We start from the raw sequence: 12,950 nt of genomic DNA on the forward strand, positions 1-12,950 counted from the left end.
AAAAAAAAAAAAAAAAAAACAGTAAGACTGCATGAAGCTAGGTTTTGTCATATCAAGAAATACACTGGAAACATTCCCATGGCAGATGACTAAACAGGAAACTAGAAGAGCAGATTCAGTTTTAGTAAAACCTACTCCTGCATCCACTGAAAGATTCTAGTTTTGGAACAAGGACTGAGCACCGAAAACTACTTTATGTTATTTTCATCCATCCCCTGAATTTTCTTTTCTGAATAGCAGAAAATATTATACATCTATCCTAGACCAGTTCTGCAGAAGACATCTATTATTTAAAAYTGTTAATTAACATTTTGTGGATATACCTGCTGCTAGTTATCCCACTAGGACATTTATGATGCCCTTTCAGAACTACATTGTCCTTTGCTATTAACATGTGGCTAATACGATAGCCAAAGAGCAATGCAATTAACTCCTCTACAGGCTGAAATTTAAACTAGCAATTACTTCTATAATTCACTTAGCAGAGCATCAGTCACCTTTGCTCAGAAAGCTTTCCAAATCTATTTAAAATGCACCCAATTTAGCTTTGGGAATATGATAAAAGAGTATCTGTTGCTGCATCTCATTGTTTAGTGATAAATACWGCTTAAGCATTAATTTGAATTTGCACTTTGGAAGTAGGGAAGGGCCTTTGAAAAGAACAGTTAATTCATGCAAACTTAAAGTGCCTTTACATTGTATAAGGAAACACTGCTGTAAATTTGAATTACATTCCTARTATATTTACTAGCCAGTATAAATGAGTTAAAGCTAATAATCTACATCTTGCTAAGCTATTTATATCTGCTAAGAGCCCAAAGTCGTCTTGATCTCAGAATACAAAGCTGATCTGTACTCAAATCACTGAGTATCCCTAGAACTGCTCAAGAAAACATGGGCTTGCTTTCCTTTCGTAATAGCATACTTCAAGCAACCTGGAGCACATATCCACACCTATGTAGAGGTGAACAAAATCTTAGTATTGCTGCTCAATTTCTTCTTTATCACTATTTCAAACATCCTCATGATAGCCCAAAGGGACAGAAAAATACTGAAACAGTACGTATTTAAACTTTTCCATAAACGGTGATTAAAGTGTAGTTGCCACATTTAAGAAGGTAGAAGACTGCTGTTATTAACACTAAAATTTAAGTATCAAAGTTTAAAATGAAGCAATAGGTAGGAAAAGCAATCAGGATTGCATACACTCAACTCCTCTACTACAGCACAAAAATAAAATTCTGATCCAGAGTCAAATAAAATCAAGGGGAAAAAAAGCAGGAATTGAGTTCAGAGATCTGAAACCAAATGGGATTTGAATATCTTAATCTTTATATCTTGGGTTTCCTCAAGAAAACCCACAACTCTTCTCAAATTCCAAATAGTAAAAGTGAGATCATTCTTTATGAACACTTTAATCTACAATGTTTGTTTTCATGCAAGTTTGTGCATGGTTAGACAAGAATTGAAGAAACCACATATGAAAGATTAGCCAATGTCATTAGTCAGCTGAATAATAATCCCATTAACTTGGAACGTACCACTGTCTTAAATCACAGTTCTCATTGTGGTTAGAACAGGGCTAGAAAAAGAATCAACTGACATTCATGTTTTTCTTCCACAGGGTCCACCAGTCAGCTGAGAAATGTTTTCATAGTAATCTGACAAGAATGCTTCCTCATTTGGTTGCAATGAAAGAGTTAATATCTGTGACCCAAATATGCAGACCCATTTTGAACCTGCTGAAAATTGCTTTTTAATCCTAGCTCTYGAGGATTTCCTTTGAAACCATCTGCTGTGCACATTGGGTACTCTTTGCCTGTATATATGCAGGATTACTGTAATATGGATTCTTCTCTGTAACTTAGTATTTTTTAGCATATTAAAAACATTAGTTGAATATATTCTTTTCCAATTTCAGCCATGTACCAGAAAATGACCATGAGAATCAAAGCCAGTAACTTCATGGCAAAAGCAGATATCCATGTTTAYTTTATATACTGTAGTTTCTATACTACAGTTTTTACATTAAAATTGAAATTCTAATATATTTAGTCAGAAACAACATAAGATTTAAGCAAACACTTAAGAGTCATTTAAGTAATGTAACTTATGCACACGCTTAAAATTAAGCTCAAGAATTTTCTTGGCTAAGAATTGATTTAAAGCATGTGCTTTCCCAATTGGGGTATAGTTTGGATGTTGAAAGAGAATTGACAAAATTAACATGCATGGTAAGTGGAGACTGGAAAAGATAGGAAAAATTTTTCCTCAGATCTCTTGTTCATCCTTTGTTTGCTATGAATTTCTATTGAGTTGGACTTTACTAGCACAAATAGAGAGAAAGTGACTTTTAAAGTCATATTTGTAAGTAAACTTAATTTTAAAACTGGTACATGCAACTAAGTACTTTAACAGTCATCCGAACTGAAAACAAAGCAACATATTGCTTCTCATCAGAAGACTCACAGMCAGAATGATTGAAATAAACATCCAGCAAGACATGTTTACAATCAGTTTGTTGTATTGATCCATAAAGTCAAAAAACAAAATCCCAAACACAAGCAGAACACTCTCAACATGGAACTTTTTTTTTAAGTGATTTGCCTGCAAACATTTTGAGAACAGAAAGAGGAAAATTATTTCCTTAATTTTAACCACACAAGGTGGTACTAGCATTTCAGAAGAGAGCCAAGCCAAATTCTGTGAACTTCTTAAGCTGCACAAAAGCACACTTTAGAGGAACATAATAGTATATGGACTTTGTGCAAGCAGCCCTCAGCTAGATCTTACTCAGCTAGATCTTACTTACATTGCTCCATTTCATAACCAGCCAACTGGCATTAAGGTGAAYGGCAACGAAATCTTACCCCAAAATATTCCATTCATAACTGAAGAAAGAATTCCATATCCATTGAGTTTTTCCAGCAAAGGAGCAATCAGTGTTACAAATGACTGATACCAAGGAGAGATCCACATATGCAGATGTTGAAAGAACGTGAGAAGAAAACCAAAGCAAATCATTGTTTCAGCAATAGCAGATGTTAGAGCATCATCCTTCAGACATTACTTTTAATACAACACAGTTTATGAAGTGACTTAGAAGGTGGGGACAGAATCAATGCCCAATTACCTAGATATTTCAGCATTTCCATTTTAATGAGGTTCCCGTATCATTTTGTCCTTAAAGTCTTCCTTCTCCAATAATCACATGAAATTAGTTTTGTCTTGACTTGAGCACTGGTGAAAAGAGAATCAGCTGTCTAAAAGAAATTCTTTTTTTTTTTTTAAAAAAAAAAGGTTCTTAAGAATGGTATGGCGTGCTGTCATTTAMTTCTGTATAAACCCAGATTTATTCACATCTTACAGCCCTATGTGCTACTAGGCTAGTGTAACTGAGAACAGATTCACATCCTATCCAGGGTTGGACTAGATGATCTCCAGAGGTCCCTTCCAACCTTACCATCCTGTGTTTCCATTGATTCTATTACATCTGCTTAGATAGGCAGTGGATAGTAAAAGGCTGTAACAGTGCTATGGCATGTGCAGATATATCAATGCTGAAGAAGGGGTGGGGAAAGCATAAACAGATTAAATTCACTTTTATTTGGCTAATGGGGGGGAGAGACTAACTGAAGTCTGGTCCACACTCCAGCTGAGGAGTGGCCTGCTAGACTGCATGTGCAGTTCACATGACCAATACAACACTACAGCTTCTTTCCACTTCCTTAAACCTGATCAGCAATGTTGAGGAACTAGGGACACCAAGGATGAGTGGCACCAGTGTTGTGGCTGCAATGGCAAATGCAGTTGATACCTGCTTAGCTTTCACCCCGTCCCCCAGCAAATCTGTGTCTTCATATACAACACAAAAAACTACAAATACATATATGAACAAATCTATGCAGTGAAACACTGCAACAACCCTGCCAGGCACAGCAGCAGAAGTTCAGTCTGAGAGGGCTCAGTAGGCACTCAATGAGCAGAGCAGTCATTGATAACTCTCCACATTCCCTACTTATACAGGGCAGAAGATCATAGAATCAGTTAGGTTGGAAGGGACCTCTGGAGATCATCTAGTCCAACCCTCAGCATAGCCCACACAGCAACTGAACCCACAACCTTGGCATTAGCAGCACCACGCTTCAACCAAAGATGCCCAACTTCTTACTAGAAATAATTCTGCTTCTCAGTTTGAGGCAAATGGTAAAATGACGCTGTACAGGTCCTCTAAAGCATCTGCAGAGCAGCACAGCACCATGAAAATAAGGCTTGYCCAACACTGAGATGTGAGCAGTCGGTTCTTGATCAAATACACCAGTATACAAAAGCTGCAGCAGGGGCTTCTGAATTGTGGCTGTCATCTTAGATGTGGTTTCTCTTAAGACTGCACCCTCTTTTTAAATGCCATAGGCTGCTACTATACCAACCAGAGCCTTATTTACAGAACATTTACATTCCACTTTCCTTTAGGCTGAATTACACTGAATATCATTAAGATCATAGGGGAAAGTTAAACTTTCTGACAAGCTTCAGGATGCCTGGAATTTGAACACTGCTACATTTAAAATAATGCCATCATAGTGGCTTCAGGCATACAGATATGTTCATGACCATAAAAGACAAGTTTATGCACCACCTACAAACCAACTATTGTAATCTGAGAGTCCCTTATCTTTTAGATGATGCATCATTCTCTTTGCATTTCTGAGGAAAGCCTGATTAGCTGTGCATTAAATGGTCCCTCATTAGTACTTTGTGAAATCTGTAAGTAAAGACAATTAGCACCCCAAAAGGAGCTGTCCAAAGCTACTGCACTATTCTTCATGCTCACGCACACATCTACAAGTCTTCAATAGCTGCAACTATAAGGCTTATTGTAAAACAAGAAAATCCCCCCAAAATAACCACCCTCAACACAGTCCCGGGTGTTTAAAGAACAGCTTTCTTACAATTGACTTTCCACCAATGCCATAATGTACGATGCATAGCTAATTGACAGAAGTCTCCCAGAGGGGTGTATTGCTGCTAGTTATCTCAATACAAGACATTTAATCCAGCAGGATAAATTGGAAGAACTAAAGCTTTTCTGCTGTTTATCTAGTAGGCAAGGAATTCACCTGACAAAAGAAATCCTTGAAAGGACACTATGAAGTCAAAAAGCAGTTTGGGAAACACTCAAGCAGGGTCACCTAGAGCATGTTAGACAGGGTTGCATCCAGAAGGGCTTTGTCTCCAGAGAATGAGCAACAAGGACCTCCCTTGCTGAAGCCCGGGCTTGAACCAGGGACCTTTAGATCTTCAGTCTAACACTCTCCCACCTGAGCTACTTCAGCCCCTAACCCATAAAAAGCTTTTGGTTGTACAGTTATTGATTACTAGCAATTAGCTACTTGAAGTTCCACTGAACAGACTCTTTAGCATCACCAAAATACTTAATATAACCAATATCTCTATATAGAAGTTTTATGCAATAAAGATGAGCTCAAAGAATCAAAATACAGGTAGATCTATGGCAAAACAACCAGCATCAGTTAATAATCTGAACATGATTCACCGCTTGGACAAAACCTAACAGGCTCAAACAGGCATTAGTACCAACATCCACTGAACACAGACACAGAAGTTATAAAGCACATGAAAAATGCAAAGCATTTAATAGCTGAAAAGCGTTGTGAAAGTTTAAACATGGTGTTGGGTCAAGATGCTCACAGTCCAAGATAAATCAAATAGATTCCATGGGCAAGGAGTGTATGCATTTCAAAAATACTCTAAAGCATTTCATGAATGAATAAACCACTGATATTGCAAGACTGTATTCATACTTCAGTTTGTGGCACTATTACACAGGTGGTATGACAGCACCACTTTCCTGAAGGAATGCTCTTACACAAAATTGTCTTTTACATTGATACAGTGCAATACTAAGCAGGAGACTGTCTCATAATTAGCCTTTCACAACAAATCTTACTATGTGCCCCTATTTTGTTGCATGCAGGCCATATAGTAATATAGCCCATAGACACTAAGAATGCTTACTGCTAAGTCACTGTGTTGGTGAAAAAAGAAAGTGTTCTTACAAGTCTGAGCATCTATACCATAATTCAGATAATTCTAGCTTCTTTCATGGCATATCTTATCATTTTTACCTARTGAGCCTTGTTATGTGTGCCAAATGGTTCTATTAAAATATGCAAGCACACTGCCTTACTATTACATCAAGAATAAGTTACTATAAATGATATCTGTATACACATGAAACTGTAGTTTCTTTCAATGTTTTCTCATACCCCTTCCTGAAGGAAATCATATTTATTTGTTGAGTCTACCTGAAGGCTGTCCTCAGTATCAGTCAAATGTACTTCAGGAAGAAGCTGACACAGGAAAGCTTCAAAACTGCTATTGTATACACTGTACTCAGGGTTATGTGACAGTAACAAACAACCCCCCCTTCTTTTACCAAGTCTAATGTAGAAGATATTCCTCTATTCTGATCTTATCTATCTCCACATTAATACAAAGCAATTCCATTTAAATGAATGGTGACAAAGAATCTTGGTTCTCATCTTGAGTCCACTCACATTAACCTTCCTTTAAGGCAGAGTAGTGTTATTCGAATAGCAAATGAAAAGATTTAAAATAATAATAGATTGACTAAAGTCAATGGGGTTAATCATAAGCAAATTCCTGTACTGTACATAGAGATACTTTTGCATAAGTATTTGCAATTTGTGTTCTCTGCCACCTTTTTGGTTTTCAAAGAACAGAAAAGGCTTCTTAGGAAGAAAGACTCTTAATTTCAAGTGTTGCAGATGTCTAAGGAAAAAAACTACTATACATTTCCTCTCCCCCAGGATTTCCACACGTTCTACCAATGTCTCATACAGATGAAACTGACAGAATTGACTAATGCAATTGCATTGTTGTTTGGAAATAAAGTGAAGCAAGCAACTTCTTTCTTATAAAAATTTTTAACATAGTTGAAAAACCTTGCTTCTGGAACAGTCCAAAAWCAAAGAACCCATGGAGTTCAGCTTGAAAGAAGCCACGGCAACTTGCATGAACCGAGAATTTGGCTTAATAAGGTCTATTTCAAATTAATATTAGAGACCAGAGTCAACTGTCAGAAATTCCAGCTTTAAGTTCAGAGTAAATAYAAAAATTAATGTTTGCAATAGCTAACATGCACAGGCTCTAAGTCACATTAGCTACAACATATCTTCTATGCAACAATCTTAAGTTACTTGGCAGTACATGATCCTAGTTTCCTGCAGTTCAATTCTGAAGACAGTGAAGTGTTATTTGTCCTGAACCAGGCAATAAGTTTCCCATTACTTTTAGAGCCTACATGTATTCATATCTTGACTATGTATAATAAAGAAGAAATATAGTAAGATTGGTAAGATGACAGGGAGTAMTCACCACTCTAGCTCAGTAAAAAATGGCCTATTTAAGTTGCATTCTCAATACTGCGCTGCTGTAATGGATAGGTATGCCTCTTGCAGAGACCTCAATTTAAGAATTACTATTTGTTTTTAATCATTTCTATTATGCACTGTTCTTTTTTGATACTGAATGCATATGATCTATTATACTACTCAAAGAACTCTAACATTGCAAGGGTGAAGGGTTTGAGCTATTATACTAGACAAGACTAGTCATTACACAAAATAAGCACTAAGAAGTTATCTAAACTTGAAATAAGAAAAATAACRGGCTGGACTTTATCATTTTACAGCTATAGCAAACAACAATTTAATAGCCTAGAAGTTTAATCTCCTACCTACTATTTCACTAAATCAGACCTGTGGAGTACAGAGTCAAAATACATCTATTCTGATACAGCAGCTTTTTGTACTCACTTTGCATTAGTGTAACCATACGCAGAACAAGAAGTAATCATGACCACTACCAGTAATGGCACCAACAAAATGTTTAGCAAGAGACATACAGACACAGCAGCATACAATCAATTGGGATGAATTGTTTTGTTCATTACATTGTCACTGCAATCAATGCCAGAACAAAAACTAGCCCTGAGACAACCAGAGTAAAAAGTCAGATCTCAAGGATGGCATTTCCAACAGCACCACAGCAGTAGTATTTTCTATTTTGATAAAATCTACAATCTAGAAAATTCAACATATCATAAGTACTAGTGTCTTGGTCTCTCNAAAAAAAAAAAGTCACTGAATAGAAAACATCAGAGAAATGCCAAGAGCTAGGTTCTTATACTTACTGCACCTATTTCAGTTTGGAGAAAAAAGCTGTAACCTATCCTTCTCTTCCTACTCCATAAAACATTTAAGGATACTGCTCAGATATAAGGGGTATGTGGTGTTTTCAATTCTCCACCTTCTAGGGAAGATATCAAACTGTGGAGCTATTTTAAGAAGGTAACTTATTCACAAAGGTCTCCAAATCAGTCTTCAGAGATGATTTTCTTGCTGCTTCAAGATCCTTGCTGGCATGACATTTGCTTCAGAGGGAGTTAATTTGCTGCTCCAACATCAAAATAGAGCAAAACCAGCTGACAGGAGAGGGATGAAAGGAAATGCTGGTGACAAAGAGCAGCAGGGTCATTTCTGGTGCAAAGAAGTGTAGAAAATTGCAGAACTGTCACTTTCTCCAAAAAACCACAGGAGATAGACTTCCCTTCAACCCCCTACAACTGATATTCAGCAACAAGAATGGAAGCAAGACAGAATAAGAACTCAGTAAACAAGAAATTAGGCCCAATTCTTTACACAAATTATTAATCCACTCTAACTATCAGACTCCTGTTTAGAATCTGGTTCATGCTTAAGCTCTRTGAGCAAAGGATTCAGTAACTCCTCCAGAAGAGTCAAAAGAAAACATTTTTGGCTAGAAAGCACTGGAAGATACACAGTTTAGTGYTTTTCAACTAAGGCCTTTGGATGAATCCAAGTCCCACTGCTAATCATGATCTTCATTTGTACACACAGCTTACTGCACTACTTGGGACAAAGTAGTCAACTGCAACATAACTATCACAAAAATGACACTAAGAGCTGCAAACAGGGTTGACAGTCCAACAAGTCAACATAAGTGTTTAGATTCTGATCTCTAGCATCAGACACATGCACTTAGATGACACCATCTGTCACTTGCACCATTTGTCCCCTATCCTATTTATCATTAGCACCTGTACAGTTTTATTCAGGTAAGTAACGTTCCACCTTTTCACATTTCTCCAAGAAGCAGCAGAGTTTCCTCACAGCTGCTTTAGAGAACAAAATGAGGGTCATTTTAGTATGTGTCTTTCTTAAGACTAATAAGCTTATTCTAGGTCATGCACTTGTTTAAACTACTTTATCCCCCCCCCAAAAGACTTTTAATATACTGCCCACCTTCTCACTAATACCTATTTTATCAAAACAGAAATGTATTATCCCACAGTCATYAACCCAAGCAGAACCTCGCTCTCTTAGATGAGGGTATCCTGGTACCTTCATAGTATCCTCATTCATAATAAATTACACAGTAACCCCCCTGCCATGTCCTCCACCCCCTCCACTTCTTAWTGCATTTTATTAATAGATTAATTGATTTGTTTCTAGTTTTGTATAAAAAATGTTTTAATATGAACACACTATGTATTGCTCCTTTTCTTTGGGAGCAATACATATCAACATGAATTTTAATCTTATAGATACTTTGTATATATTACTGTTTACTCTTTTATGTTAAAACCACAAGTTAATTAGAAGATATTTATCTGGCTAACCAAAACCCCTCAAATTAACATGCATTGATATAATGCAGTGTTTATGATATTTTAACAGATGCAGTAGGATTTATGAATAAAACATTATCAGGGTGTTACAGAATACTGAGGAATGTATCTGCAGAGTTGTGTACTGAGGTATGTGTGGGTTTGTCAAACACCCACATGATAAATTATCAATAGTGCTGCTCAGARTATCCCTTTTATGGATCAAAGGGGGGAAAAAAAATCTATATAAGCATTTTATTATGCTTTGTTCTAATTAATGTTACTTTTGCAGTAATGAGTCACAAGAAAAAAAACACATGCATAAGTGTTTAAGGATACATATGTACAATAGTCAGCCATAAAATGAAAGAGACTTGTTCTAGTATTCAAATTCTTGCTTTCATAGCTAATTCTTACAGTACAAGAAAAAAAGTCTATGCCTGTAACTGAAGTATGTAACATTTTACATAGTAAGATACCCTCTTTTGTAAATTTGTTTTACACRAATTTACATTTGTGTAAGCACTGCTGAGAAATATCAAGAAAACAGAACAGGCTGATTACACATTGTCTTCCACCACTTACCCTTCYGCAGAGTGCTGTCAAAAAGATTATACCTCTGCAATGCAAGTGACAAGTTCAAAGGGAGAATAAGCTCCCCCAAGAGTCAAAATCCTAAACTTGATATAGTAGATTTTCATAAAGCGACAAGGCTGTGGCCTGTGTTACTAGTGTACAATAGTTACTTTTAAATGTAGTTTTTAAATGGGTTTAGCTAAGAGCATCTGACAAATCTAGATATACTAGCATTCAGTGACACTCAGACAGCAGATTTGTTATGGCTTTACAGCACTCTTGCTGTGAATAAAATAGTAAGAGACAGATGCATGTCTCCATGAATAACTGCTTTCACCAGTAAGAGATTAGAATTGATCTGTCATGTTTCATCAGCAGTAGTCACCAATCACGTATCTCCATGCATCACTGAGGATGACAAATTAAATGCAATCAAACTGGGCTTTGGCAGGATCTGGAGTAGTGTTTCTACTTGCCTAGTTCAAATTACTATCGTTAGATTTCCGCCAGCTTACTCACCAACCAGCTCAGACTCAACTGGACTACTCACAAAGCAATCTTGCTCAAAGTTATGTTAGCTCTGTAATGAGYTCCCCTCAGCAGGCTTATGCTTCTTATACTGAGGCATTAAACAAAAAAAAAGCACCAACTTACAATACATCATGAATTCACTCTGTAGCCCTGTTTTAAGTAGGACCRATTCATTTCAAGTAACAGGTTTCTGTCTCAGGTACCAAAAAAAAAATAGTCTAGTAGAAATTATGAGCACTATTTTAGTCTGCAAGTTTCACATTTCCTTAATATTCTTTTAAAAGTTTTTTTCCTTAAACATATCTCAGTATGAAACAGCATGGGTCTTGTTCCCCTTACCTTTCATAGTACAAAGTGCCAAAAAAGCAGCTGAGCTGACAAAGTTAAGCTTCACAGCATGACACAGACCAAAGACACCAATTACAGGGTTTATAAACCCAATGTAGAAGAAAGATATACTTGTTAGGGTGGGTCTTTCAACACTGGCATCTGACATACCTCCATATGGAGGCATAAGATAAACATACCCCTTCAGTCACCATCTCATCAGTCCATCATCTCACTGAAAAGAGCCTGGCTCAACTTCAAAGAGCAAATAAAAGATAAGCAAACAGGGTTGTACAAGATACTACTAAGCTTCACTAGTGAAGTTACTTTTTGTCAAATAAAAACAAAACAGAAAGAMGACAGATGTGGGTCCCAGTTTTTACTTTTAGTTTACAGATATGGAAATTGGAAAGTATGACTTGTATTGCTGCTAGCAGAAGAATCAGTGGAAGTGCCAGAACTGCAATCTTGTTCTCCTCTCTTCTGCTCTTACTGCTCAAAGCTGATCTACAGCTCAGGCAGAATTGGCATATAGCTGCAATGAAATACAATGACTTCTGCATTCTCTACTGAAAATGCTAATGGCCCTTTTGGAGCATTTCTAGGACAAGACATTTATTTACTTATGTATAATTAAAAAGTCATCAAGGATTTGACTCACTAAAATTGAAAGGGAAAAAAAAGAGTTGTGACAAATCAACAGGAAGTCAGTAACTTCAGACATAAACAAGTGCAGGGGGGAGTGAAGAGGGAYCTCTTTATGCTGATAAAGTTTAGGCAACTAACCCCACTCACCAAATAATAGATCCAGCAGTTGTCCCATACCATTTGGTGGCAATTTATAAGCATTCAGATTGAAGGCTGAGCTGGTAGAACTGGTTATAAAGGAGATGAGAAAGGGAAAAAGTAAAGTGCTTTAGGATCTAAGAATAACCTGTATCCAAAAGCTAGAACCTGTTGACTTCTAGTGGTAACTATGAGGGGRAAAAAAAACCCAGCAAATAAACCATCCAAGACATAAATATTCTCTTAAAACAGAGACTAATAAAAAATTGACTGTTTTAGCACTTCCTGGTTTATGAATCCCAAGTATATTTGAATTTATAAATTTCCAAGTGTACTAATGGATATGTTCCAGTATGCCACAGGGGAGAAAAAAATTATAGGAGAGTTTGCTACCATATATACTATTAGCTATTTGCTGAAGAGCTCCAAAACACGTTTTTGAGCTAAGGGTAGAGGGAAAGGCTTAAAAAAAAAAAAAAAAAAAAAAAACACAAAAACGGAATGACACTATTTCCCACCTGCTTTACAAGCCTACCTCCAGAGTTCAGGCCCTCACTGCCAGTGCTCTGCAGCCTCCCCAGCCTGGCTTGCTTCAAGCCATTTCCACTTTCTGGTTTTCAAAACACACAGAAGACCATACCCTGTTTTTAAAGAACGTTCGCGATCCTTTTAACTGAGTTGGGCAAGCTTCCTTCGTGAAAGACGGCGTTTTGCAGTCTCTCTCCTCTAGGGAGCGGGGCTGCAGCCAACCATCTACCTCACGCCGCTAAGCTCCTCTGCCCGGCTCGGCCTCGGCGGGCGGAGGGCAGGTCGGCACCGCGGCCCGCGCCGCAACCACGGCCCCGCCGCCGCCTCAGGGGCTGCCGGTTGTCCCACGGAGGCAGCGTGCGGGCACGGCGCCGCCGCGCGCGTCAGCGCCGCCTCAGGGCTCCCGCCGCGCGCTGCAGGGCTCGCGCCGCCTCAGGGCTCCCGCCTCAGGGCTCCCGCCGCGCGC

The 12,950-nt window shown here is 37.7% G+C and overlaps 1 protein-coding gene and 1 non-coding gene across 9 annotated transcripts in view; both read right to left on the reverse strand.

Annotated features, from left to right (window-relative positions):
* The window catches only part of LYRM9 (LYR motif containing 9), a 43,394-nt gene extending 30,450 nt beyond the window's left edge, over positions 1-12,944 (reverse strand). For 4 of the 8 annotated variants that reach the window (XM_085310736.1, XM_085310742.1, XM_085310738.1 and 1 more), the window contains exons 1-2: positions 12,492-12,944; positions 11,966-12,045 (exon numbers count right to left, since the gene is read on the reverse strand). In XM_085310736.1, coding sequence (XP_085166862.1) covers positions 11,966-12,019 — 54 coding nt within the window. In that variant the 5' untranslated portion in view covers positions 12,020-12,045; positions 12,492-12,944. The remainder of the gene's footprint in view (positions 1-11,965; positions 12,046-12,491) is intronic. The other 4 variants (XM_085310744.1, XM_085310743.1, XM_085310741.1 and 1 more) reach the window with 2 other exon arrangements.
* Positions 5,264-5,336, reverse strand: TRNAF-GAA (transfer RNA phenylalanine (anticodon GAA)). The gene has a single exon. It is a non-coding gene; the product is annotated as a tRNA-Phe (tRNA).
* Positions 12,945-12,950: the final 6 nt, after the last annotated feature.

This window comes from Rhea americana, unplaced genomic scaffold, assembly GCF_003343005.1.
Source record: "Rhea americana isolate MKP2758 unplaced genomic scaffold, rheAme1 scaffold_325, whole genome shotgun sequence".
Lineage (NCBI taxonomy): Eukaryota > Metazoa > Chordata > Aves > Rheiformes > Rheidae > Rhea > Rhea americana.